Source organism: Theropithecus gelada, chromosome 17 (assembly GCF_003255815.1).
Source record: "Theropithecus gelada isolate Dixy chromosome 17, Tgel_1.0, whole genome shotgun sequence".
Lineage (NCBI taxonomy): Eukaryota > Metazoa > Chordata > Mammalia > Primates > Cercopithecidae > Theropithecus > Theropithecus gelada.
Genome location: NC_037685.1, coordinates 57,305,366 through 57,331,072, shown reverse-complemented (window position 1 = coordinate 57,331,072; position 25,707 = coordinate 57,305,366). Strand labels below are relative to the sequence as shown.

The window sequence follows — 25,707 nt, the reverse complement described above, 5'->3', positions numbered from 1 at the left end:
GTGGTAAATGCTATGGATAAAAATAAAGCAAGCCAGGGCTCTGGAGAGTATGAGGGTTGAGGAGGGGGTTTAAGGGAGGACCGCTGTAAATCGAGTGGTTAGGGAAGCACTTACAGAGAAGGTGACTCCTGAGTACAGACCTGAAACTGGTGAGGGCGTAAGCCATCCCCACATGGGGGATGCGGGGGAGAGTCTCAACAAAGGGAACAACGGGGGCAAAAGGGAACAACGGGCCCTTTGAGGGCATGCCTGGTTGCTAAGAACAAGCAAGACAACTAGAGCAGGGTGAGTGAAGAAGAGCATAGTGGAAGATTAAAGCTGGGGGACAGGGGCAAGTTACTGTAGTCTTGAAGGCCACTGTAAAATCTTTGCTTTTTTTTGAGTGAGATAGGAAGCCATTGATGGAATAAGCAAAGTAAGAGAAAACTGAAAAGTGCCCACTGGATTTACGATCTGAGGTTACTCTCTCCCCTCTTGAGGTCTGTGACTGTTTCATTTCATAATTTATGCAGCCAGACACTGTTCTGGAAATTGGGATACACGAACAAAAAACATAATCTCTGCTCTCCACTTCCTGCACACAACTTGAAGTGCTCCGTTTTTGAAAGCTAATTCTTGGCAGGATGTCAGTGTGGAATGATTCTGAGAGTCCCAGATGAGTGCCTGGCTATAGGGAAGGAGTGCAACAAGCCAGAGGAGCAGTGATGGTGCACTTTCTGCTTCAGTAGCCACCGTGTCTATTGTTGTAGTTGTAGAATAAGTACAACTGTTGGTCACAGAAGTCTGATTGAAGGCCATTGGTCCCTTCCTGTCCCAGAGGCCACTTCTTCCTGAGGGGTAAAGAGGTGTCTGAGTTTTCTGAATGTGATTCTGTTTGTGTGACTCCCTGTGTTTTTCATTTCCAACCTTTTCTTCTTTCTTTTCTTTTCTCTTCCTTTCCTTCCTTTTCCTTTTCTTTTCCTTTCCTCTTTTTTTTCTTTCCCCTTACCTTTCTCCTTTCTTCTTTGTCCTTTCTCCTTTCTCCTTTCTTTTCCAATAGGATCTTGCTCTGTCACCTAGGCTGGAGTGCAGTGGTATGATCATAACTCTACTTCCTGGGCTCAAACGATCCTCCTGCCTCTACCTCCTGGGCTCAAACGATCCTCCTGCCTCTACCTCCCAAGTAGCTGGGTCTACAGGCACATGCCACCATGCCTGGCTAATTAAAAAACAATTTTTTTTTCTGTAGAGATGAGGGTGTCACAGTGTTGCCCAGGCTGGTTCTCAGACTCCTGATCTCAAGCAGTCCTCCTGCCTTGGCCTCCCAAAGTGTTGGGATTATAAGCATGAGCCGCTACACCTGTAGTGGCCCCAACATTTTCTGAATGTGAATCCGTATGTGTGGGGTTCTCTGTGTTTTCCAGTCCTGACTTCATAATTGGCTGAAATTTGAACTTTCTGCATAGACCATTAGGGTACCTTTTAGTGTAGGCCCATAGTTGGCAACGATTCAACTAAATAGTCCTTAAAGTAATGTGTGTTGGCATTTACCATTCCTCACCGAAGTGACATCTTCCAATTCCTTTCTCTTTTCCCCATTTTTATTCTTCATTTGTTCTTTCTTTTCCCAAAGGCTTTTTTCTTTTTTTCCATTTTCTTTTTGGCTGTGGTGATACCTATAATTTAAGGAACCTAACAGTTTCTGTAGTACCTCACAGTGATGGTGACCTGAAAGAGTTATAGTTGCTTCCTAACATCTGACTTAACACATTTCTGAGAACAGACTGGGGAAAATCTGTAGCAACATCTGTAAAATACTTTTAGTTCCTTGGTGAAAAGGGGAAATATAAAGAAGCAGTTGGTTTTTAGAAGGTGACTAAGTCTGTGGTTTGAAATTTGTATGCCAATGATTTTAGTAAAGAAAAATACTTGATTTTCTTTGGAGGTTGCAGTGAGCCAAGATGGCGCCACTGCACTCCAGCTTGGGCAATAGAGCGAGACTCAGTCTCACCTTAGAGGTGAGGGGTGGGATTTGCCACAAAGAGCAAAATAATCAGTGTATTTTCTCAGAAATTCTCTTACTTTCTTGAGAACTTTAGTGTAAATACTAAATAAATGTTTTGGAATGATTTCAGATTACTTTCACTATCTCACTTTCATATAGAGATTACCCTATTGAAGCAGTTGTATGTAATGATTTTCTGTTATATAGATTTGAATGTAAGTTGGCATATGCTAAGATAGTCCTCAGTTTATTTTATTAAAGATATCCTTTCTTTCAGACGTTTTCTTCTCTATACTACTTTATCTTAGTGAATGGCCACCAGTGTGACAAGCTTAAAACCCTTAAGGAACCTCTGTGTTTCCTCCTCTCCCTTCCCTTATCAGTTTTGTTATTATCTCAAGAGGGGCTTCCTCTCTATCACAGCTTACTCCAGGCCCTAATATGAACCAGTCACCTAGATGGCTTCATTAGCTTCTTACCTGGTTGCCCTTAATCAATTCAGCATTTTCTCCACATTGACACTGGAATGATCTTATAAGCTATATTTCCTAAAGGACTACTGTACTTAAAAACCTCTGTACCTTTTTTAATCTACAGTACAGATTTTGTACCGTAACATGTTTTTTTTTAATCAGATAAAATGTTATGCCTCTGCTATTGAGACATAAATGTTGTATTTCCTATGTTGAGAATTTTGTATTTTCTGTATTCCCATTAGTGAATAACATTTTGCTGATCTTTGCTTTCATCACTTACAGTAGTTTTTTCCAACTATGGAGCACCTTTAAATATGGAATTTGCTTTTTAAACTCCATATGCATCCTTCTTTCTTTCTCCATTTCAACTTAACTGGACAGTAGCTTGACAGAGAGGACTGTCAGGACTCTACCTACTTGACCAGATTACTAACTACAGTAGTTTTGCAAATATTTACTAGAGCACTTTGTTGCTTATATTTATTAGGCAAACAAAGATAGAGTACATGTATTAGTCCATTTTCACACTGCTGTAAAGAACAACCCAAGACTGGGTAATTTATAAAGGAAAGAGGTTTAATTGACTCAAGTTCCACATGCTGGTTTATTCAAGAATTACTGAATGAATACCTACTGTTCACCCACTGTGTAGGGAAAAGATAGATGAGGAAAAGTATAATGGGATAAAGAAGAATCTTATTTAATAAATCAAATGATTTCAACAAAAGGGATCACTGGTAAATTGGGCACACCTTCTGGTTTTCACCTGAGGAAAATAATTTTTCTGTGGCCGTTCATCTTAGTTCAACAAACATTTATTGTGTCAGACACTACTAGCTGTTAGGAGATATTCGTGCGTAAATGAAAGACAGTCTTTGCCCTGGGCTATGTTAGTCTTTAGTGGAAAAGACAGATACATGAACAGAGGCTTTCATTATAATTTAGGAATTGCTTTAATAGTGGTGGAAGGGACAGATTTAAAAATATTTAGGTGATAAAAATCATAGGAATTGGTGATTGATGGAATGTTGGGGATTGAGAAGAAGTCATAGGATGATTCACGGATTTCCAGTGTGGGTGACTTGATAAGGATGGAGGATTAACATTAACTCACATCCAAAATACAGAATTAGAAACCTATTTGTGAGGGGTGAGGGGGAAATCAGTTTTGCTTTCAGTATGTATAACATGGCTCCGACACATCTAGTGGAGACAGTATAGCATAGTAGGAAGGTGTTTTGGCTTGGGAATCAGATCACATAGGTTTATGACTAAGCTATACCACTAGCTGCTTCTCGCTGTGTGACTTTGAGATGACTAACCAACCTCACCAAGTCCCAGTTTCTGTGGGGACAGTACTAGTACATACTATATAGGAGTTGTCAAAATTAAAAGAAATAATGTATGGTAAGCACTTGTCACACCAATAGGCATATAATGAGACCTCACTAGTATGTCAGGAAATACTATCTATGTAGCAGACAGTATGAACTCAGGAGAGAGGGGAGCTGGATGTACAATTTTGGGAGTTATTAACATATAGGCTTACGTAATGACAGTAGGTAAGTTTCCTATAGAGAATGGACCCCTGAGGAAGAGTAATAGTGGACAGGGGATGGACAGAAGAGGAATAAAATCCAAATGAAAAGTGGTGTGATTATTTTCCATGCATAGAAGCTTTGTAGATACTTACGCCTCATAGAGAAGTTACAATGTGAGATTTATAATTGGAGCACAACCAGGAATATTTATGATCTTCAAAAACTCCACAAATTTAAAATTTCACATGGATTTCTTTTTAAAGCAAACTTCCTATTTAATTAAATAGTAATAAAATCAGCCCCTCCCCACTTTTAAACTACTTGCCAGTAGACTTTTTAATTTTTTCTGAGAAGCTATTTGAAACTCTACTGAATGATGTAGACACAGATTATTTGCTTGAGTAGTGTTGATACTTTATGGTAACCTTTATTTCCATGTATATTCATCAGTTGTCTTCTTGTTAGAGCCTTAAAAACTTTGTTTTAATAGCTTAGGAAATGATATGGTTTGGCTCTGTGTCTCCACCCAGAAAGATAGGTGAGATCTGTATTGCAGTAATTGCTCAGTGCTGGTTGGCCACAGTGCCCTTTCCAGCCAAGTCACGCACAATGGAGAGGAGTAAACAGTAGTTGATCCCATTTGTCTTAAAAGGTGTTTAAGTTTGGATTCGCAGTGTGTGGTAAACTGAAGCTAGATTTTTATTTAAGGAAGAAATGGTCCTAAACAATGAAATAAATGTTGACCTCTAAGAGAAATCTTTATTCAGGTTTATAAGTAGAAAACCTTCCTCTCTCCTCTCCTGCCCTCCCCTCCCCTCCCCTCCTTTCCTCTTCTTTTCTGAGACAGAGTTTTGCTCTTGTTGCCCAGGCAGGATTGCAATGGTGCAATCTCGTTTCACCACAACCTCTGCCTCCCAGGTTCAAGCAATTCTCCTGCCTCAACCTCCCAAGTGGCTGGGATTATAGGCGCCCGCCACTGTGCCCAGCTAATTTTTTGCATTTTTAATAGAGACGGGGTTTCACCATGTTGGGCAGGCTGGTCTTGAACTCCTGACTTTGTGATCCACCCGCCTTGGCCTCCCAGAGTGCTGGGATTACAGGTGTGAGCCACTGCGCCTGGTGGTGATGAAATATATTAATATATGGGAGAAATTTGTAGAATTAATGAGCTAGTGGTTAGCTATCTAGATGATTTTGAAGATATAAACAATTTTAAAAACTGTCTACAACCTGCTGGTACACATAAATTAACTTTTTTTTGCTTGTTTGTTTTTTTGAGATGGAATCTCACTCTGTCGCGCAGGCCGGAGTGCAGTGGCACAATCTTGGCTCACTGCGACCTCCACCTTCCAGATTCAAGCAATTCTCCTGCCTGAGCCTCCCAAGTAGCTGGGATTACAGATGTGTGCCACCATGCCCAGCTGCTTTTTGTATTTTTAGTAGAGGTTTCATCATGTTGGCCAGGCTGGTCTTGAACTCCTGACCTTAGGTGATCCGCCCGCGTTGGCCTCCCAAAGTGCTGGAATTATAGGCGTGAGCCACCGTGCCTGGCCCAAATTAACATTTTTTAGGTTGGTAGTGGTTATTTTACTTTTTTTCATAAGGATGAATAACACAAAGATTCCCAGCAGTACTCTCCTGCACATTCCTGGTTAGCCCTAGTTCCACCCTCCACTCCAGCAGCAACATCGTGTGTGTATGTGCGCGCGCGTGTGTGCATGTGTGTGTGTGTCTGTCTGTCTACTAGTATTCATAAAGACATACTATGTGCCTTACCAGCTCAGGCACTAGAGGAGGCCAAAGCAGCATAGGACATAATCTGTGCCAGGGAATTCAGAGCTACAGAGGAATACGAAGCCAAGACGTAAGTAATGAACGATTTCTCTAATAAGGATTAATGTTAGGAGGCAGGATGTTAGTGAGTCTTGAAGAATACTTGCCACTTAGCTAAGCAGAAGAGACGATTTTAGAAGCAGAGAACAGTGTGAGTAAAAGCCCAGAGGTGGACAAAAAACAATCATTGCCCTGGTGTGGGATAGTAAGGAGAATATAGAGACTAGTTGGAGTTGGCAACCATTTAAATGTTTCCTGATTTAATTTTTCTGGTAGTTTACTCTAAAACTCTAGATAATAATATATTTATATTTTGATTTTCCAACTTTAGATAAAAATGTTAACTCTTGGGTATGAAAACTGTTTTTGCTTATTTGTACTGCACCCCTCTTTCTTGCTACCCTCAATATAAGTGTTACTGTTTTCCACAATGTGGTTCTCTATTGGTTACATTTGTAACTGTAAATAATCTGTATGTTATTTGTGGCTTATACATTCCCCAAAAAGATATATGGAATTTAACAGTAAGAAATAAGCTCTTATGATTTTAGACAGAACGAAGAAAAAATTGAGAATGGTGCATGTAAGTCCTGGGCTAACAGAAAAATAATTTATACTACTTTTGAAATGAAAAATAATATCTTTTTTCTTTTAGGTAGAACAAGTAAAATTACTTGACCGATTCAGTACCAGCAACAAGTCATTAACAGGAACACTCTATCTTACGGCCACACATCTATTATTTATAGACTCTCATCAAAAAGAAACCTGGGTAAGGAGCACCGCAGCTGTACTGTTTATCATAATAATAATGGACTTGGTCTGTCATGTTTTATTTTGAATGTGTATAACACAATATATAACACAATTTTTAATCATTGGTTACCTATCTCAACCAAAATATTTTTTGGTCTCCAGATCACTCCTGCCCTCCCTTCTAATAAATCAGTTATAGAATGTGTAACATGGAATTCTATAAAATACCACACTCTTATCTCCATAAATAATTTTGAAATACCTATTGTTCCTAGGCTGGACACGGTGGCTCATGCCTGTAATCCCAGCACTTTGGGAGGCCGAGGTGGGTGGATCACGAGGTCAGGAGTTCAAGACCAGCCTGGCCAACATAGTGAAACCCCATCTCTACTAAAAATACAAAAAATTAGCAGGGCGTGGTGGTGGGTGCCTGTAATCCCAGCTACTCAGGATTGTGAGGCAGGAGAATTGCTTAAACTCGAGAGGCAGAGGTTGCAGTGAGCTGAGATTGTGCCATTGCACTCAAGCCTGGGCAACAGTATGAGACTCTGTCTCAAAAAAAAAAAAAAAACCCTATTGTTCCTTTTAATTTTTAAAAATCTAAAAAATATGTACATGTTAACAGATCAAATGGATTGTTTGGTATATTCCACAGTGTTTTTATACAAATTTTAATTAGGGTTTTTTTTTTTGTTTTTTTTTTTGCTAGTATAAATGTTGCAGTATGCATATACATGTAAACAACATTTTGTGTATTTATATGAGACATATATGTTTCTTTCTGTATATTTGCCAGAGTTTCTCTGGGATATTTGCCTGGGAGTAAAATTATGGGGTCTTGAATAAGAACATATATAATCTTACTAAGTATGTCACCTCTTCAAAATGGTTGTTCCAATTTATTCTCAGTAGTGTATTACACAATGTTGTACATCCTCAACAACATTGATATTGTCAATTTAAAATTTTGTGCCTATCTAGTAGATGTCCAATTGTAATGTTGATGAGCTGATTACAAAGAATTTACCCTTTTCAGATAAAGAAAAAGGAAAAAGTTTCCTTTTCTTTTTTTATTGGGTTGTCTTTTATTGATTTTATAAGAGATTTGGGCTACAAATAGAATTACCATTCAACCCAGCAATCCTGTTACTGGATATATACTCAAAGGAAAATAAATCATCCAACCAAAAAGACACGGGCATTTGCATGTTTGTTGCAGCACTGTTCACGATAGCAAAGATATGGAATCAACCTAGGTGTCCATTAGCAGTGGACTGGATAAAGAAAATGTGGTGCATATACACCACAGAATACTATGCCCCCTTAAAAAGAGAACAAAATCATGGCCTTTACAGCAACATGGATGCAGGTGGAAGCCATTATTCTAAATGAATTAACACGAGCAAAAAACCATATACTGCATGTTCTCACTTAGAAGTGGAAACTTAACATTGGGTACATATGAGCATAAAGATGGGAACAATAGACATTAATAGACAAATAGAGGTGGGAGGGAGGGAAGTAGAGGAACAAGGGTTGAAAAACTACCTCTTGGGTACTATGTTCGCTATCTGGGCTATGGGTTCAGTTGAAGCTCAAACCTCAGCATCATTCAATATATTCATATTACAAACCTGCACATGTACCCACTAAATTTTAAAAAAAAGTATTAATCAAGAAAAGAAATAAAGAGTTCTAGGTTATAATGCTTTGTCAGATGTGTGTGACATAGATAGCTTTTCCCAGTGTGTGGCTTGTGTTCTGTGTTTTTTATGTGTCTTTCAGTTAAAGTTTATATTTTTAATGTTATAGATTTTTCATTTTTTTCTTTAATTGTTTGTGCTCTGTTGTGACTTAAGAAATCCTTTCCTATGTCAAAGTCATAAAGGTTCTTCTATATTTTCTTCTAAAAGCTTAAGTTTGATCCTGTAAGTTGTTAATACATCTGGGAAATATTTTGGCATATGATGTGAATAGGGATTAATTTTTTTTTTCTTATAGACGACTGGCACCATTTATTGACTGTTTCATTTCATTCATCTTTAGTACCAGCTCTGTCATAAAAACATCTTCCATGTATGTGAGGCTTTGCTTTTGAGTTTTCTTTTCTATTCGTTTGGTATACTGACTACACTGTACCACACTGTTTTATTGACTATAGCTTTTAAATGAATTTTGATATCAAGTAGAGCATACCCTCCCAACTTGTTCTTCAAAATTGCCATGGCTATTTTGGACTCTTTGTTTTTCCTTTTCTATTTTAGAATTCATTCACTTATTCATTCAGCACACATTTATTGAGCATCTACAGTGTGTTTCATATCACTATTCTAGATATTTTAGAAACAATAGCCAATAATAACAGGGACGAATTCTGCCCTCATGGAGCCCACATTCTAGTGCTGAGAGATACGGATAACATCACCAATAAATAGGTAAATAAGTAGAATACATAGTGATAAGTGCTAAGCAGAAAAAGAAGTAGGAAAGGGGGTTAGAATATGGGGCTTGTGTCCCTGTGCTTGAGAGGAAGAGACTTGGGCATGTTTCTGTGCCACCAGCTCTGCCAGGTTTTAGAACCTCCACTTTATAGATGAAGAAGCTGAAGCTCAGTGAAGTGGTAATTCATTCAGTGTTACCCAGGCAGTGTAACATGGTAAAAGGAGCTCATGTAGGCTGTGTTGTCAGGTAGCTTTGGGTTCAAATGTCAGCTCTGCTGTTCACTGCTTGGGCGACTATGTCAGGGTACTTTTGGCTGTAAGTAAATGAATACCTGACTGAACATGGTGCCAAACCTTGCAAAGCAGGAGAGGTGGGTAGGCTTTCCTCAGTAGCCCCCTCTCCTTTTATCAGGGAGGAGAGGCTCTCTCAGAAGGACCCCCAGCCAACTTTCCCTAACCTCTGATTGTTTGAAAATCTGGACACTTGGCTACTCCTACCTGAAAAGGAGGTAGAGAATGCAGACCCTAGCATTTTGGATCTCTTGAGGGAAAAGGGTGTTGCAAGTAAGGAAGGTGGGGAGGAATGGCAGACCAACAGTGTCTGCCAAAAAGTATGTAACTTTTGAGCTTAACACCCACATAAAATGGGTATATAGCATCCGTCATCATGTAGGACTTTCGTGAATCTTAGATGAGAGAAAGTATGAAAAACATCTGTGCCTAAAACATAGTAGTGGCAGTAAATCATAGCTGCTCATACTATTTTTCTAAGCGGTAGAATCAAGATTAGAGGTCAATTATGCCTCCCTGTCCAGAGATTCATGTTGCTCTGTGGTACACCCCTGTACTGCACATACAGTACTCTTCTCTTTCTCTCTTTGATTGTACTCTTCTGATTTCCTGAAGAAGGCTGACCAATTGATATGTGATTCCACATCAGCTGTTAAGGAAACTCACTTGAGATACTGATCTCAGAGACGTTGTATTCCCTAGAGGCACTGGATCCCTTCTCCATCCAGAATTGCCAGAAATTTTACCAATCCAAGAATTGCCAGGAATTTTACCTAGCAGTACCTTCTGAAATAATTAGTCATGATATCATCCACTCCATCTACCCCTCCTTTGTCCACTTACTTCAGTATTTTCTCTATTATCCATCCCGTAGAGATATAAATGAAGGCTTTCCATATAGCTATTCCTTCAGCTGCTAGGAATATAGTTTGAGGGGCAGCAAAAAGATATCTGTGTTATTCTCTACTCTCCTATTGTTGTCTTTTAAATGCTTTCTTATCAGTATATTCCCTATGTTTCCCCTAAATGAAGTTTGTTTAGTATACTAGAGCCATAGAAACGAACATTTTAGATCCAGAAGGGGCCTTACCAACCTTATATCCTTTTTCTCACTTTATAGTTGATTATGTTTTCAAGATCACATAACTAGTTAGTGGTAGGACCAGGTTTCTTTATCATTTTCTTCCTGCATATGCTTTTGGGTCTTTATAGTTAAAATCAGAACAGTGATATACAGGTTGAATATCCCCAATCCAAAAATTGAGCACTGACATGATGTTCAAAGGAAATGCTATTCCAGATTTTCAGATTAGGGATGTCAGTTGATAAGTATAATAAGTATAATGCAAATATACCAAAATCTTTAAAAATCCAAAATTTGAAATACTTCTAGTCCCAAACATTTTGGATAGGGGTTCTCAACTTGTAATATTACAGTTAGCTTTTGTTTCTTATTCTCTGTTTAAATGTTATTATTAGATCATTTTTAGTAGCGGAGTCCCATTAATATAAGTGATAATAGTGCTGAATCTTAGCTGTAAGTAAGGGCTACATATGTGTGTGTGTGTTAATTATTTGTTCTCTGTGTAGTTTTAATTTCCATTGACAGCTGCTTCTCATTATTGTTTTTCAAGCTTTTCTTGATTATTTATGTGCATTTAATTTTACAGGTAAACTTTAGATTTAATATGTATAATTAATATTAACATATTATAATTATATATGTGTATTATATAAATAATCATCCCTCACTCACTACAAAACAGAGCAGATTGGAATTTTTAAACTGAAATTTATGTTGAATTTTTAGATTAATTTGGGATTAATGGATCTCTTGCCATAATTAGGAGCCTTGGTCTTTTGTTCTCCAGAAAAGTTTTCTATAAATATTTTAATAGGAGTGGTATTAAGAAACAGTAGGCATTTTTAGTAGCAAACAAAATATTATTGGTAGTAGGTGAGAATGGTAAGCATATGTTTAAAATACCATCAAATATTGAGTTTATAGTAGGACTTTTTATTCATTCATTTAGTAAACTCTTATTGTGATAAAGGAGGTATCAGGGATGACATCCATATTTCTGGCTTGGGCATTCACATTTAAAAAATTAAAGTTGAAGTGTGTGATATATAGCATTTGTAAGCTTTTTGATCTGAGGGGGGCAATTATAATGTTCCAGGTACTGTGTTAGGTGCTGGAGATGTAATGTTGATCAACACTGCACCATGCCACCCGCAGGCCCTGGGCCTCCCTCCTGTGCTCATGGGCACCCAAAGTTTCAGCCTCAGAAGTAGTTTCCGGAGGGGCCAAGGCAGCCAGGGCTTGGTGTGTCAGTGCCGCCCCAAGCACATGCACACCCAGCTAGGTCACGACAGTACCTGGGCTGGGCTGTCGGGACATGTCCACAGCTTTGCTCTGCCACAGAGCAGGCAATGGGAGTGGGAAGAGGCCAGGGAGTGGGAGCAGGCACTTTTGAACCTGCAGGGGGAGGGGGTTTCCTAGGCCCCCAGGAACACAGGGATGCCTGGGTCCAGAGCCATGGCTGGGCGGCTGCAGCTGTGCCCAGGAGTGTGGCTCCTGCCCTGCCAACTCGGTAGGGCATGGGGCTTCCCCTGGGATCACCTGTTCCCAGGTCTTGCCTGTTCTGCAGAGCACGCAACCCTGGCTGCACCTCCCCCACTGCAGCTGGCATCCTCACAGTAGCCACTCCAGACAGGCCGCTGCTGCCATCACTATGAAGGGAAAGTATAGCTTGAGCTGCAGTAAGAAAAGGGAGGGAGCGTAACTTACTTGGGAAGGGTTGTGGGGCATGTCAGGCTACACTTTTGGTGATATTATGAGTTTTGAGCAAAGGCCAGAAATGTGTCTAGAAGTTCTTAGATGAAGAGGTAGAGTTACAGTATTCCATTTAGTGGGAGCATCTGACCGTGTGTGAAGGAGCTTGGTGCATTTGAAGAGCCAAAAGAAGGCTGTTGTCACTAGAACATAGTCAGTGATCGGGAGAGGGACTTGAAATGACTAGATTGCCTTCCTTTTTTTAGTCTGCTTTTCAATATTCACTACTGTGTTGTAGAAAATGGATCAGAGGGTCAAGCGTAGATATGGAGAGAGCGTTGGAGGCTGTTTATCTATAGTAGTTCAGGTGAGAAACAGTGGGGACATTACAACTAGGGATGTGACAGTAGAGAGAGAAGTGGATAGGTTACAGAAACATGTAGGCGATGCAGTTCCCGGGGCCTGATAATGTATTGAGTATGTGGAGAGATGGAGGAGGGATCAGAGTGACACCCATATTTCTGCCTTGGGCATTCAGTCATTTAAAAACTTGAAGTTAGGCCGGGCGCAGTGGCTCGAGCCTGTAATCCCAGCACTTTGGGAGGCTGAGATGGGCAAATCACGAGGTCAGGAGATCGAGACCATCCTGGCTAACATGGTGAAACCCCGTCTCTACTAAAAAATACAAAAAACTAGCCGGGCGAGGTGGCGGGCGCCTGTAGTCCCAGCTACTTGGGAGGCTGAAGCAGGAGAATGGCGTAAATCCAGGAGGCGGAGCTTGCAGTGAGCTGAGATCCGGCCACTGCACTCCAGGCTGGGCGACAGAGCGAAACTCCGTCTCAAAAAAAAAAAAAACAAAAAACTTGAAGTTTGAGTGAGTATGTAACATTTGCAACTTTTGTTGAGGAGGACATTCTTAAACTTATGCATTCTAGAAGAGAATATTCAGTGCTTTCCATGTTGATGACCGGGATGTTTTTTCATGCTGTAGATATTACACCACCATATTGCCTCAGTAGAGAAACTTGCTTTGACTACTTCTGGATGTCCCCTTGTGATTCAGTGCAAGAACTTCAGAACCGTGCATTTCATTGTTCCCAGAGAAAGAGATTGCCATGATATTTACAACTCTTTGCTACAACTGTCAAAACAAGGTATTGTTCTTAGAGACCAAAGCTTGCATGCTCACTTTGAGATGGGTTATCTAAGATACTTTATTTAATGTTTTATTATTGTTATTTTATCCTTTTATACTCTGACAGTCAAGTTCTTGTGTACTCTATCTCCCCTAAATTGGCCTGAAAGTAATTAGAAACTATTGATCTAAGAATGGTATAATCGGAAGGGGTAATGGTAAGGAAAAAGTAAAGCATTTATAGTAGAGACTTACAAAACCACAGTTTTATATTAATCTTTTAAGTCTATTGATAGCAAGTAGCACAACATATTTTTTAAGAGGGTATTTCATAATCAAAGAGAATGACTTGGAAATTGATATTACAAAATAAAAAGTTAAGGAAGGTGAAGGTCCTTTGGTAGCAGTGGGACTAAAATATTTAATAGATTTGAGTGGGAGATACGGAAGCTGGGCAGAGAAACAAGAGAGGGTGGATTCTATTTGAGTAGAAGTAAGCTTGAGTTCAGTCCTAAAGAAGAACTTTTTTTTTTTGGAGACGGAATCTCACTCTCTGGTCCAGGCTGGAGTGCAGTGGCGCCATCTCAGCTCACTGCAACCTCCGCCTCCCAGGTTCAAACAGTTCCCTGCCTCAGCTTCCTGAGTAGCTGGGATTACAGGCAGCCACCACCACGCCCGGCTAATTTTTGTATTTTTAGTAGAGATGGGATTTCACCATCTTGGCCAGGCTGGTCTTAAACTCCTGACCTTGTGATCCACCCTCCTTGGCCTCCCAAAGTGTTGGGATTACAGGCGTGAGCCACTAAAGAAGAATCTTATCACTACTTATGCCCTGTGGATCTGGTGACTTACTTCCCCCAGCATGACTTGAATTCTATGTTGGACTGAATTTCGGTTGAGCAGTCTGGATTGCTGCCTACAAGAGTGGTCTCAGAGCAGGTCTTTGTTCATTCTTTCTCTGAGGACATAAGCCTGTAACATCCCATTGTCTCAAGCCAGAGTTTTTAGTAAAGATGATTCCAAAGCGCCTCAAGAGCTCTGTGCAACAGTTGCTGTTTTTAGTCGACAGTGTCCGATAGGGATGTATAATGCAATTTCATGTTCTATATGCTGTCTCTAGCTTCTCATTATAACGTTAGTCTAGTTTACATCTCATTTGGGAAAGTGATTAGTGGAAAATGTCTATTAGTGTCTTTATAATTTTACTTTTAAGAAAAAGAAATACTGCAGTAGAGGATTTAACATGTAAGTCTAACTGTATTTATTAGCTTTACTTTTGCTGATGACAAAAAATCCCATCTCAGATTGATATGTGTGCTTTTTAGGTATAATCATTTGCATACTGAATATCAAATATATTCAGGTATTAGCCATCTCTTTGAAGATTGTAAAGAGAAAAATGAAGGAAAAAACTGAAAAATTACATTTATTTGTAGTATGTCTTATAAATTGCACCTAACACTTAAAATTTTGTATTCTGTAGCAAAATATGAAGATCTCTATGCATTTTCTTATAATCCCAAACAAAATGATTCAGAACGACTACAAGGCTGGCAGCTCATTGATCTCGCTGAGGAGTATAAGAGGATGGGAGTGCCAAATTCTCACTGGCAGTTGTCTGATGCCAACCGGGACTATAAGGTACCTTAACAACGTTTTGGAGAAATTCAGAAAATGTTAATACCAGAGGGTTAGAGAGTGTCAGCATAGCAAGTTGTCTGTGTACTGAAATGTGCTGTTCTTGCGTTTAATAAGGTTTCAGGGTGTTTAAAGAGGTTTTGAACTGAGATACAATGGTTATGTTTGGTTTGATATTTACAGATTTGTGAAACGTACCCCAGAGAACTGTATGTTCCCCGGATAGCAAGCAAACCCATCATTGTTGGTAGTTCCAAGTTCCGGAGCAAGGGAAGATTCCCAGTTCTTTCCTACTATCATCAAGATAAGGAGGTAGGATGCTTTTCTTTTGATTTTAGAAATAAGGTATAACTCATCTTCAGGGTTAAGTATCTTAAATAACACTTTGTTTTTTTTTTTTTTTTGAGACAGGGTCTTGCTGTGTTGCCGAGGCTGGAGTGCAGTGGCACGATCTTGGCTCACTGCAACCTCCACCTCTTGGTTCGAGCAATTCTTGTGCCTCAGCCTCCTGAGTACCTGGGACTGCAGGCACATGCCACCATGCCTGGCTAATTTTAGTAGAGACGAGGTTTTGCCACGTTGACCAGGCTGGTCTTGAACTCCTGACCTCAAGTGATCTGCCTGCCTTGGCCTCCCAAAATACTGGGATTACAGATATGAGCCACTGCCTGGATCAAGAACACTATTTTTTACATTAAAAGATTGCTAATGGAGAAGCACTGGCTTTTTGTTTAATTACATTTTTGCAAATTTAAAACAAAACTACTCAAATATAGAAATTTTCATACTTCTTGTCATCTTTTCTTGACCCTCCCTTCCTTCCAGCAGTGACTTGAAAATAATACAGTTAGTTAACAGATAGGATCCTCTTTCTTTCCTGTGGTTCTCTTTTGATTCTGCTTATATTTGGGAAAACCAGTTAGTTTTGATAAGATGACCGCTGAGACAAGGGAGAGAACCAAGGGCTTTTCAGAGTCCCATTTTAATAGTAAACTCAAATCAAAAGGGTTTTGCAACATGAAGCAGTGGAGGAGGCATCTTTATAGTGAGATGCTGTAATAAGGTTTGCTTATATTAGTAAAACTTAACCTTTGTAGCCTGCTAATAGAAGGCCAGGAGGCACTGTATGTTAAATGCTTTATTATGCATGTCTTCCTGACTTTGTAAGGTAGGCTTTACTAATTACCTGTAACTTTCAAGTAGGAAACTGAAGTTCAAAGAGGGTAAGTCACTTCATGCCATTTCTGACTCCCAGTCCTTTGTGACCTGGTTTTGTTTTCTCTGAGAACCTTTAGAATCTTCTTTTTCCCCAGTGTTCTGAAATTCCTTTTTTGTGTGTGTGTGAGATGGAGTTTCGCTCGTTGCCCAGGGTGGCGTTTAATGGCGTAATCTCAGCTCACTGCAACCTCTACCTCCCGGGTTCAAGCGATCCTCCTGCCTCAGCCTCCCAAGTAGCTGGGATTATAGGCACCTGCCACCACGCCCAGCCAATTTTTGTATTTCTAGTGGAGACTTGGTTTTGTATTTCTAGTGGAGACATGGGGTTTCACCATGTTGGCCAGTCTGGTCTTGAACTCCTAATATCAAGTGATCCACCCACCTAGGCCTCCCAAAGTGCTAAGATTACAGGTGTGAGCCACCGTGCCCTGCCTGTTCTGAAATTTCACAGTAATGTATTTTTAAATCTCATCCAGAAACTCAGGTCTCAATTTTGGGAATTCGCTTCTCTATTTCTTTGATAGTTTCCTCTCTTCTATTAATTTTCTTTGTACTTTTAATTTATTAGTTGAAAATTGGGCTTTGTAGAATAAACTTCTACTTTCTTTTTTTAAAACTTTCTCCTTTATTTTTCATTTTTTTGTATTTTCTGGAAGATTTCCTCAACCTTATCTCCAGTCTGTGTCTTAGATCCTTTTTTTTTTTTTTTTTTTTCCTGTAGTGTTTTTAATATCTGAGAGCTTTTCCTATTTTCTGAAATTTTTAAAGATAGTTTTCTGGCCAGGCGCGGTGGCTCACGCCTGTAATCCCAGCACTTTGGGAGGCCGAGACGGGCGGATCACAAGGTCCAGGAGATTAAGACCATCCTGGCGAACATGGTGAAACCCCGTCTCTACTAAAAAATACAAAAAACTAGCCGGGCGAGTTGGCGGGCGCTTGTAGTCCCAGCTACTTGGGAGACTGAGGCAGGAGAATGGCGTAAACCCGGGAGGCGGAGCTTGCAGTGAGCTGAGATCTGGCCACTGCACTCCAGCCTGGGCGACAGAGCGAGACTCCATCTCAAAAAAAAAAAAAAAAAAAAAAAGATAGTTTTCTATTCTTGGATGTGATGTTTTAGTTCTTTGAGGATGTTAAAGTTTTAAAACATGCTTCCCACATTAGTTATTGTTTTGCTAAGAGTTCCATTTTTTTCTGTTTATTTAGTGTTTTTGTCTTTCATGTCTTTCAAATACCTGTTTCTTGGCCAACTTCTCATATTTAAGCTGTTTTGAAGTTTGTGTGCAGGAATGGTTTGTATCTTGGGATTCTTTCTTTTTTTTTTTTTTTTTTTTTTTGAGACAAGGTCTCACTTTGTCTCCCAGGCTGGAGTGCAGTGGCACAATCTCGGCTCACTGCAACCTCTGCCTCCTGGGTTCCAGTGATTCTCCTGCCTCAGACTCCAGAGTAGCTGGGATTATAGGCATGTGCCACCACGCCTGGCTAATTTTTATATTCTTAGTAGAGATGGGTATGGTTTCACCATTTGGCCAGGATGGTCTCGAACTGCTGACCTCAGGTGATCCAGCTGCCCCGGCCTCCCAAAATGCTGGGATTGCAGGTGTGAGCCACTGTGCCTGGCTTTGGGATTCTTTCTGTTGTATAAGTTGGTTTCCTTAAAGAAGAAACCTCTAATTTTGGTCCCAATGTGTATAGTAAATCTGGCCGTGATCCAAGGGTGAAAAGAGTGGTGGCAGGATCTCACATTTTGTTACGTAGACTTTACTTAATGCTCCTAGTTTTTGTGAGTATAGGGCTTCACCCCTGCCCACAGCTGTGTATTGTCTATAGAGTCTTCAGGTTCATCCTCATCATAGAATAAACCTTGTCTTCAAGGTAAGGGAGAGTCTGATGGTCTTAGCTAGCCCTCCTGCAAACATTCCACCAGTTCTCCTTTTTTTCAGTTATATCCCTGCTCAAGCCTTCAGAGGTTTTGAGCCTTTTGGGATTTTGCTGCACAAAATACCTTGCTTCTTACTGACTTAAGGGAGTTAGCAGCTTTCTTTGTCCTGTAAAATTGGGTATCACTTGCTAGTCAGCTCTCATCTCCCCAAATTTTATTGACATCTCTATGTCTTTTTTCTCATTCTCTTTGTCCCTGTGGTTTTATACATTTTAACTTTCTTTATTAGAACCTGACTTGGATTTTGGGAAGGAGCAGAGGCAAAGGGGTAAGGGTTTAGACAGAAATTTCTAATCTACTTTTCACAAATAAATCGTAGAGAGGTTAAGTGATTATGGCCTCTCTTGACACAGCCATATGTGTAAACATTGTTTATTGGAAAGTTGGGCTGAAAATAGTTATTCAGTGAACAACTTAACAAATCAGAAAGTAGGTCTGAAAAGAATTTAATTAGGCAATACTCATTTTCTACTATTTTATCATATTTTCATGGTTTTATTTTGTGAGTTTAAAATATGCAATTGTGTGAATTTGTATGTATTTTTGTTTTGCATTGGAGAAAAAGTATATGGGTCTAAATCTTTTAAATCTTTTTTTAGGACTTTAAACAATAGTAGGCTGAGCATGATGACTTATGCCTGTAATTCAAGCATGTTGAGAGGCTGAGGTGGGCAGATTGCTTGAGCCCAGGAGTTGACAACCAGCCTGGGCAACATGGCAAAAACCCGTCTTAACAAAAAATACAAAAATTAGTCAAGCACAATGGTGTGTTCCTGTAGTCCCAGCTACTCTGGAGGCTAAGTTGGAAGGATTGTTTGAGCCCAGGAGGTCAAGGCTGCAGTAAGCTGTGATGGCACCACTGCATTCCAGTCTGGGCAACAGAGCAAGACCTTGTCTCAAAAACCAACCAAACAAACAAAAAACAGTAAATAATGAATCCAACCATTCACTACTTATAGATATTCTTGCTCTATTCGATTGACTGTATTTTAACCCAAATTTGAATTGAAGCTTATTTTTCTCATTTTATATTAAGATTGCTGATTTCTAATTAGAGATCTTAAAACCTTTAGAAAGTAAAAGTTCTAATGATGCTACTTAAAAATTCTTGTTCTATTTTTATTGACTAATCTTTTACTTGAACGTCAGTTGGAAGTATCCTGTAATCTAAATGGAACGCAGAATGCAGGCATCTTAACAGTAGGTTACTTAACAGAAAGTTACTTAACAGAAGGTTACTTAACAGAGAATTGACTGGGTGTTAGTTCTTAGGACCCAGGGTTTTTTAATCAAACTAGATAAGGAGGTAGTTTTCTTATGAGAAGAGAATATTGGGAAAACTTAGAGAATGTCAAGATATTGAAGTAGTATTTAATTCAAAGAGGATCTTAAAGTTAATGCCTTCTAATTGTTATATTTGATTTTAACACTTTTGGCTTTCTTTCTTGTAAGCATTTTTAAAGACACATTTTAGAGATATTTGCATAATCTGTTTTCTGTTCTTTAAAAAAATAGGCTGCCATTTGTCGATGTAGTCAACCACTCTCTGGATTCAGTGCCAGGTGCCTGGAGGATGAACACTTGCTTCAAGCCATTAGTAAAGCCAATCCAGTTAATCGCTATATGTATGTCATGGATACCAGGCCAAAAGTATGTATTTTAAATACAGTACAGTCTGCTAGTTTAATTATCTTTATTACTTTACTAATGAGAGTTAATAAACTTGCCCATATATAAAATATCTGAATCCTAGTTTTAAATTAACTAAGGTTAATCATACTAAGGAAATCAATCCTTTATTTAAAGGATACCAATTTAGAAGACCAATTTCTGAGTAGCTCATGGTGATTTCTTATGTCTTCTGATATATATAATTTCAGGAAAGCTGAATTGTATATTGAGAACTCTTGCTAGTATTTAAATCTTATGTTATTGTGAAGAAATAATAAAATGTGTGTTGTGAAAAATAAATTGTTACTCTTCTTTTTTTTTTTTTTTTTAAGACAGAGTTGCACTCTGTCACCCTGGAATGCAGTGGTGTGATCTCGGCTCACTGCAACCTCTGCCTGCCCGGTTCAAGCAATTCTCCTGCTTCAGCCTCCTGAGTAGCTGGTATTACAGGCACGTACCACCATGCCTGGCTAATTTTTTGTATTTTTAGTAGAGATGGAGTTTCACCATGTTGGCCAGGCTGGTCTCGAACTCCAGGCCTCAAATGATCCACCCACCTCAGTTGACCTCCCAAAGTGCTGGGATTACAGGCATGAGCCACTGCGCCCATTCTAAATTCTTACTATTCTTTTTTGTAGAATTTTCAATTGGCAAAACATTTTTATGCTAAAATAATGGATTTTAGCTTGAAATATTCAAGAAAATAAGGAAAACAGTTAAGTCAGGAAACAGTTTGAACCAGAGAATTGTAAATAGTGAACAGGAATTTGGGTTCTCTTAGGCATCTGTGCTATGGGGCCAAATTGTTATCATTGGGACAAATGTCAGAGTCCCATCTGTTTATTAACATAGTTAAACAAGCAATTCATATAGGATCCTGAAACTAAAATAATTAAAATCCTCAGTGGTAATAGCTAACATTACTTTTAATTTTTGTTATAGCGTCGCATGCAGAGCTGGTGGGCTACACAAAAGGACATTGGCAGATTTATAGTGAGGATTTCTTCAAAAATCCGGAATGATGAGAAAATAAGAGAGAGCAATGAGAAAAAGCGAGTGAGCAATATAGAACGCAAGTGGCTTTTAGGCAGCTTTGTGAAGGGAATGGTCACTATTTTAGAAGTGATTCTCATCATTATGCAATTTCACAAAAGATAATTTAGAAAACAGAAGAAGAGATTGAGTAAATTGCACTTGGGAGGCCAAGGCGGGTGGATCACCTGAGGTCAGGAGTTTGAGACCAGCCTGACCAACATGGAGAAACTCTGTCTGTACTAAAAATACATAAGTAGCCGGCATGGTGGCGAATGCCTGTAATCCCAGCTACTCAGGGGGCTGAGGCAGGAGAATCGCTTAAACCTGGGAGGTGAAGGTTGTGGTGAGCCGAGATCACGCCATTGCACTCCAGCCTGGGCAACAAGAGCAAAACTCTGTCTCAAAAAAAAAAATAATTATTTGGCCGGGCATAGTGGCTCACACCTGTAATTCCAGCACTTTGGAAGGCTGAGGTGGGTGGATCACTTGAGGTCAGGAGATCCAGAGCAGCCTGGCCAACATGGCGAAACCCCGTCTGTACTAAAAATATAAAAAATTAGCTCGGCGCGATGGCAGGCGCCTGTAGTACCAGCTACTTGGGAGGCTGAGGCAGGAGAATTGCTTAAACCCAGGAGGCAGAGGTTGCAGTGAGCCAAGATCGTGCCATTGCACTCCAGACTGAGTGACAAAAAATATATATAATAATAATTATTATTATTATTATTTAAAAATGGAAATTGATAACTTTGATAATCTTTTATTAAAAATAAAAGACTATTAGGAGTTGAGAGTGTTGGTGATATCTCTTATAAGAAAAATTCTAGAACACTTTTTAGATAATATTAGATATAAAAGGCTATTGTAATATGAGAATTTTTGAAGATGAGGTCTGATACAGTGATTTGTTTTTCAGGACCTCGTAGCTCTTATTTATATAATTATCTTTACAGAAAATATATCATTCTTTGATTGTTTTACTAGTTAAATGTAAATCAAGTAGTAATGTGGAAGCATTTTTTAACATCTAACTGTAGATTTTACAGTCAGTAGGATACAATTTAACTGTACTTGTTACCAAACTGAGGTCAAATCCACAAAATGAAGAGCTCCTTTTCTTCTAATTTAGGCTCTGTTTTATCCACGTTCATAAGAATTTTTAATAAATTGTGTTAACATACTATATGAAATCCTAGCCTGGAAGAATTGAGCATGACAGATCCTAAGGGGACCACTGACAACATTTTGATCTAATAGCTAAAGACCATGGGCCTATGAGCAATCTGTTTTTTCCTGGAGACCAGTTTATTTTTGGCCCAGTTCTCAGAGATGTATCTCGATAGCCGGTTATATGCCATATTATATGGTGTATGGGCCTCCAACAATTTCTCATATAGAAGACCTCAAGTAATCTGAAGCATATTTCAGATCTGATTTTCAGGTCCCTGTGGCTCTCAGAATGATCAGTGCTCTAGGCTTGTTCTGAAATAAACTTATAGGTTCATTCTGTAAAAGAAAAGTCCCCCAGCCAGCTCTGCTCAACTGAATCATTTAAAAATTAGATAGGAGACATTTATTTCTTTTTAATTTTAAAATATTACAAACATATGGAAAACTGACAAAAACATAAATGAATTGGTTTCATGAACTGATGAGAACTTTGACCTTTCCATTATATAGCAATCGTATTAATTATTTCCTTCTTTACTATTTAATAACGTGGCATTTTTACTTATTAAAACATGGATGGTAGCTTATTCAGTTTTGATGAGTTCCTTTAAACTCTCTCCTAGCTAAAATACAGCTTATTTAGTATTTTCATGATATTTTGGTAAATTAAAAGAGAAAAGTAATTTGTCTCTAAATTTCTAAAACTTTTAATTTTAGCTGAATGCAATGGCCAACAGAGCAGCTGGAAAAGGTTATGAAAATGAAGACAACTATTCCAATATTAGATTTCAGTTTGTTGGAATTGAAAATATTCATGTCATGAGGTCCAGCCTTCAGAAATTATTGGAAGGTATATTATTGCTTGCTTTTTTAGGCACCCTTGTCCAAAAGAAATCTAATGCTAGTCACATGTAATTTAGAATTTTCCAGTGGTCACATTTTAAAAATGAAAAAGAAACGAGTGAAATTAATTTTAATGATATCCTTACTTAATATATTAAAAATATTATTTTAACATGTAATCAATATAAAAAAATCAGTAATGAGATATTTTTCAACAACTCTTAGAAATCAGGTGTGTATTTTACACTTACTACACATCTGAGTTTGGACAAGCCATATTTCAAATGTTTCGTAGCCATATTTGGTTAGTGGCTACTGTATTAGAACAATTCTAATGGTTTTACAAAAAAATTGTTATTAGATAGATATTTTTGAGTAGTCAGTACAGTAAATACTAATTTATGGTAATGTTCATTTAAATATTCCAGTCATAGTATGGAATTTAAAAAATTAAAATAGAAGATTATTTTTAGTTAGATGCTTGTGCTACAATGTTTTTAAAGAGATTGGAGCATTTTTGTAAGCACAGGAATAATAGAAAAATATATCCAAGAATCAGTTATTGAGCTTTTAATAGCATCTTTTCATTTATAGAGTCTTGCCTATTTATTTTGTCTTCTTAATTCACTTATCTAGAAAGATCTTGAAAAAAAAAACCACAGAAACTCTAGCCATATTCTAATTGAAATATTTTTATCCCTCTTTTAGTCAATGGCACTAAAGGGCTTTCCGTCAATGATTTCTACTCCGGTTTGGAAAGCTCAGGATGGCTTCGCCATATCAAAGCTGTTATGGATGCTGCAATCTTCTTGGCCAAAGTAACACTTTATCTTTCATGTTTGGTCTTGGGGTCTATAATGATTGGGAAGGAGTAGATTCATTCTGTTGGGGGCTGGTATCTATTCATCAGGTAACTTTTATTATTTTTTACTTTTTTAATGAGCTTCACTTTATTTTCAGCCTTAAAAATATCATGTAGCACTTAATGTAGAAACTTAAAAAGATGCTCCTAAGTACTTTGAAGCAGCATTTTTTCTTTGTTTTTTGTTTATTTGCTTGTGTTTTTGTTTTTACCGTATTTTGTTGCATATTTTGGAAATCGTTGCTGTGACATCATTGCAGGCATAGCACTTCTTTGTAACACAATACCTGGTAGTATGGTTTTCAAGTAGAACTTATTGGTTTACCTTAAAGTTGCTAGAATGTATGTGATCTTTCTTTTTAGGCAATAACAGTTGAAAATGCAAGTGTGCTGGTGCATTGTTCCGACGGTTGGGATAGGACTTCCCAGGTTTGTTCCCTGGGTTCTCTTTTATTGGATTCCTACTACAGGACAATCAAGGGATTCATGGTAAGGATTTATTTGGTTAGACCAATGGTTCTTAAGTAGAAGTAATTTTATGTCCCTCCAGAGGACATTCGGCAATGTTGGAGACAATTTTGCACTAAAGGAAATGATGAGACTGGCATCTGTGGGAGTGGCCAGGGATATTGCTAACTAAACATTTTATAATGCATAAAATTTTTGCTGGGGGGTCAGCCCCACAGCAAAGAATGTTCTGGCCTGTAATGTCAGTACTGTTGAGGTTGGGAAACCGTGAATTAGACACATTTCCATGTGTGCTAACACTGACAATAAACTTTAGATTTAAATAACTTTTTTTTCCTAAAATGTTGCAATGGAAATATTTAGTATTTTGTCCCTCATTTTTATCTAACAAATACAAATAATGTAATACAACAATGCACAAATGAGAGTACTTAAAATTAAATTCTGAAGGAAACTCTCTATTTAAAGCACCTGCATTTGTAAGTGTAATAACATGTTAGCCATGTTTTATATCTGAAGATAAAATTTCTGGTTGAATAGATTTTCTCCTTTGTGAAGATAAAGGCCTAGTTCCTACTTTTTGTTTCTTTGCTTTTAAAGGTATGATCAGATTTTTATTTGCTTGCTTTTAAACGTGTGATCAGATTAACTTATGTTTTGAGAATTTACATCTTAACTCATAATTAAATGAAGAGATGTTAGAAAATTTTCATGAGTTTAGAATTATTAAATACAGTGCCATCTTAAAACAAGGGAAGATTAAAAATCACCAGTCCCTTTTCAGCACCACTATTTTGTGCTGCTAACATACGGACTCTGGGACAGGCCAAGCGGGAGTGCTGCTAATAAGAAAATAATGCTCAGCTTACCTTGAGAGTATATGATAAGGAATATTTTCTTTACCTTATTTGGCTTTAATTATTTATTATACATAGAAATGAAATTAGGTAATAAATGGGGAGCATGTGAGAGCTTCCCAGGCGATAAGAACAGTGTGAACCAAAGCATAACCTCTTTTGGTGACTGCAGGTAATGTGTGATGGATGGAGTTCAGAGTGAGTATTAGAATAGGGGGCTTAGGTGCAGAGGAATAGAGTGGGGTCAGGGCCTGAGGAAGAGAAGGCTGGAATGGGGCTTTCCCCTCTTTGGATAATAGGAGCTATTAAAGAGTTTTAAACAAGCAAACAGTAACTTGATTAGATGTGCTTTTTAAAAAGATGGCTTGGTGTCTGGAAGGCCAGAGGGAGTGGGAATGGAGGCTAGGCCAGTGTAGACACTGTTACAATAACTTACGAGACAAAAGTTTTTAATTTTACCACACTAAAAGAGGAACACACAAGTGAAGGGGGAAGTGATGGGTTCCAGGGTTCCAGGGATGTTTAGAGAGTAGAGTCAGTGGCCGGGCGGGTGGCTCAAGCCTGTAATCCCAGCACTTTGGGAGGCCGAGGCGGGTGGATCACAAGGTCAGGAGATCGAGACCATCCTGGCTAACACGGTGAAACCCCGTCTCTACTAAAGAATACAAAAAACTAGCCGGGCGAGGTGGCGGGCGCCTGTAGTCCCAGCTACTCGGGAGGCTGAGGCAGGAGAATGGCGTAAACCCGGGAGGCGGAGCTTGCAGTGAGCTGAGATC

At 38.7% G+C, this 25,707-nt stretch overlaps 1 protein-coding gene across 2 annotated transcripts in view; it reads left to right on the top strand.

The window, feature by feature from the left end:
- MTMR6 (myotubularin related protein 6) overlaps nt 1-25,707 on the top strand; it is a 41,377-nt gene that overhangs the window by 5,762 nt on the left and 9,908 nt on the right. The window contains exons 2-10 of one of the 2 annotated variants that reach the window (XM_025364359.1): nt 6,490-6,606; nt 13,090-13,252; nt 14,717-14,874; nt 15,055-15,183; nt 19,544-19,678; nt 20,642-20,755; nt 22,619-22,751; nt 23,453-23,562; nt 23,970-24,095. In XM_025364359.1, the coding sequence (XP_025220144.1) occupies nt 6,490-6,606; nt 13,090-13,252; nt 14,717-14,874; nt 15,055-15,183; nt 19,544-19,678; nt 20,642-20,755; nt 22,619-22,751; nt 23,453-23,562; nt 23,970-24,095 (1,185 nt within the window). The remainder of the gene's footprint in view (nt 1-6,489; nt 6,607-13,089; nt 13,253-14,716; nt 14,875-15,054; nt 15,184-19,543; nt 19,679-20,641; nt 20,756-22,618; nt 22,752-23,452; nt 23,563-23,969; nt 24,096-25,707) is intronic. The other variant, XM_025364360.1, reaches the window with a different exon arrangement.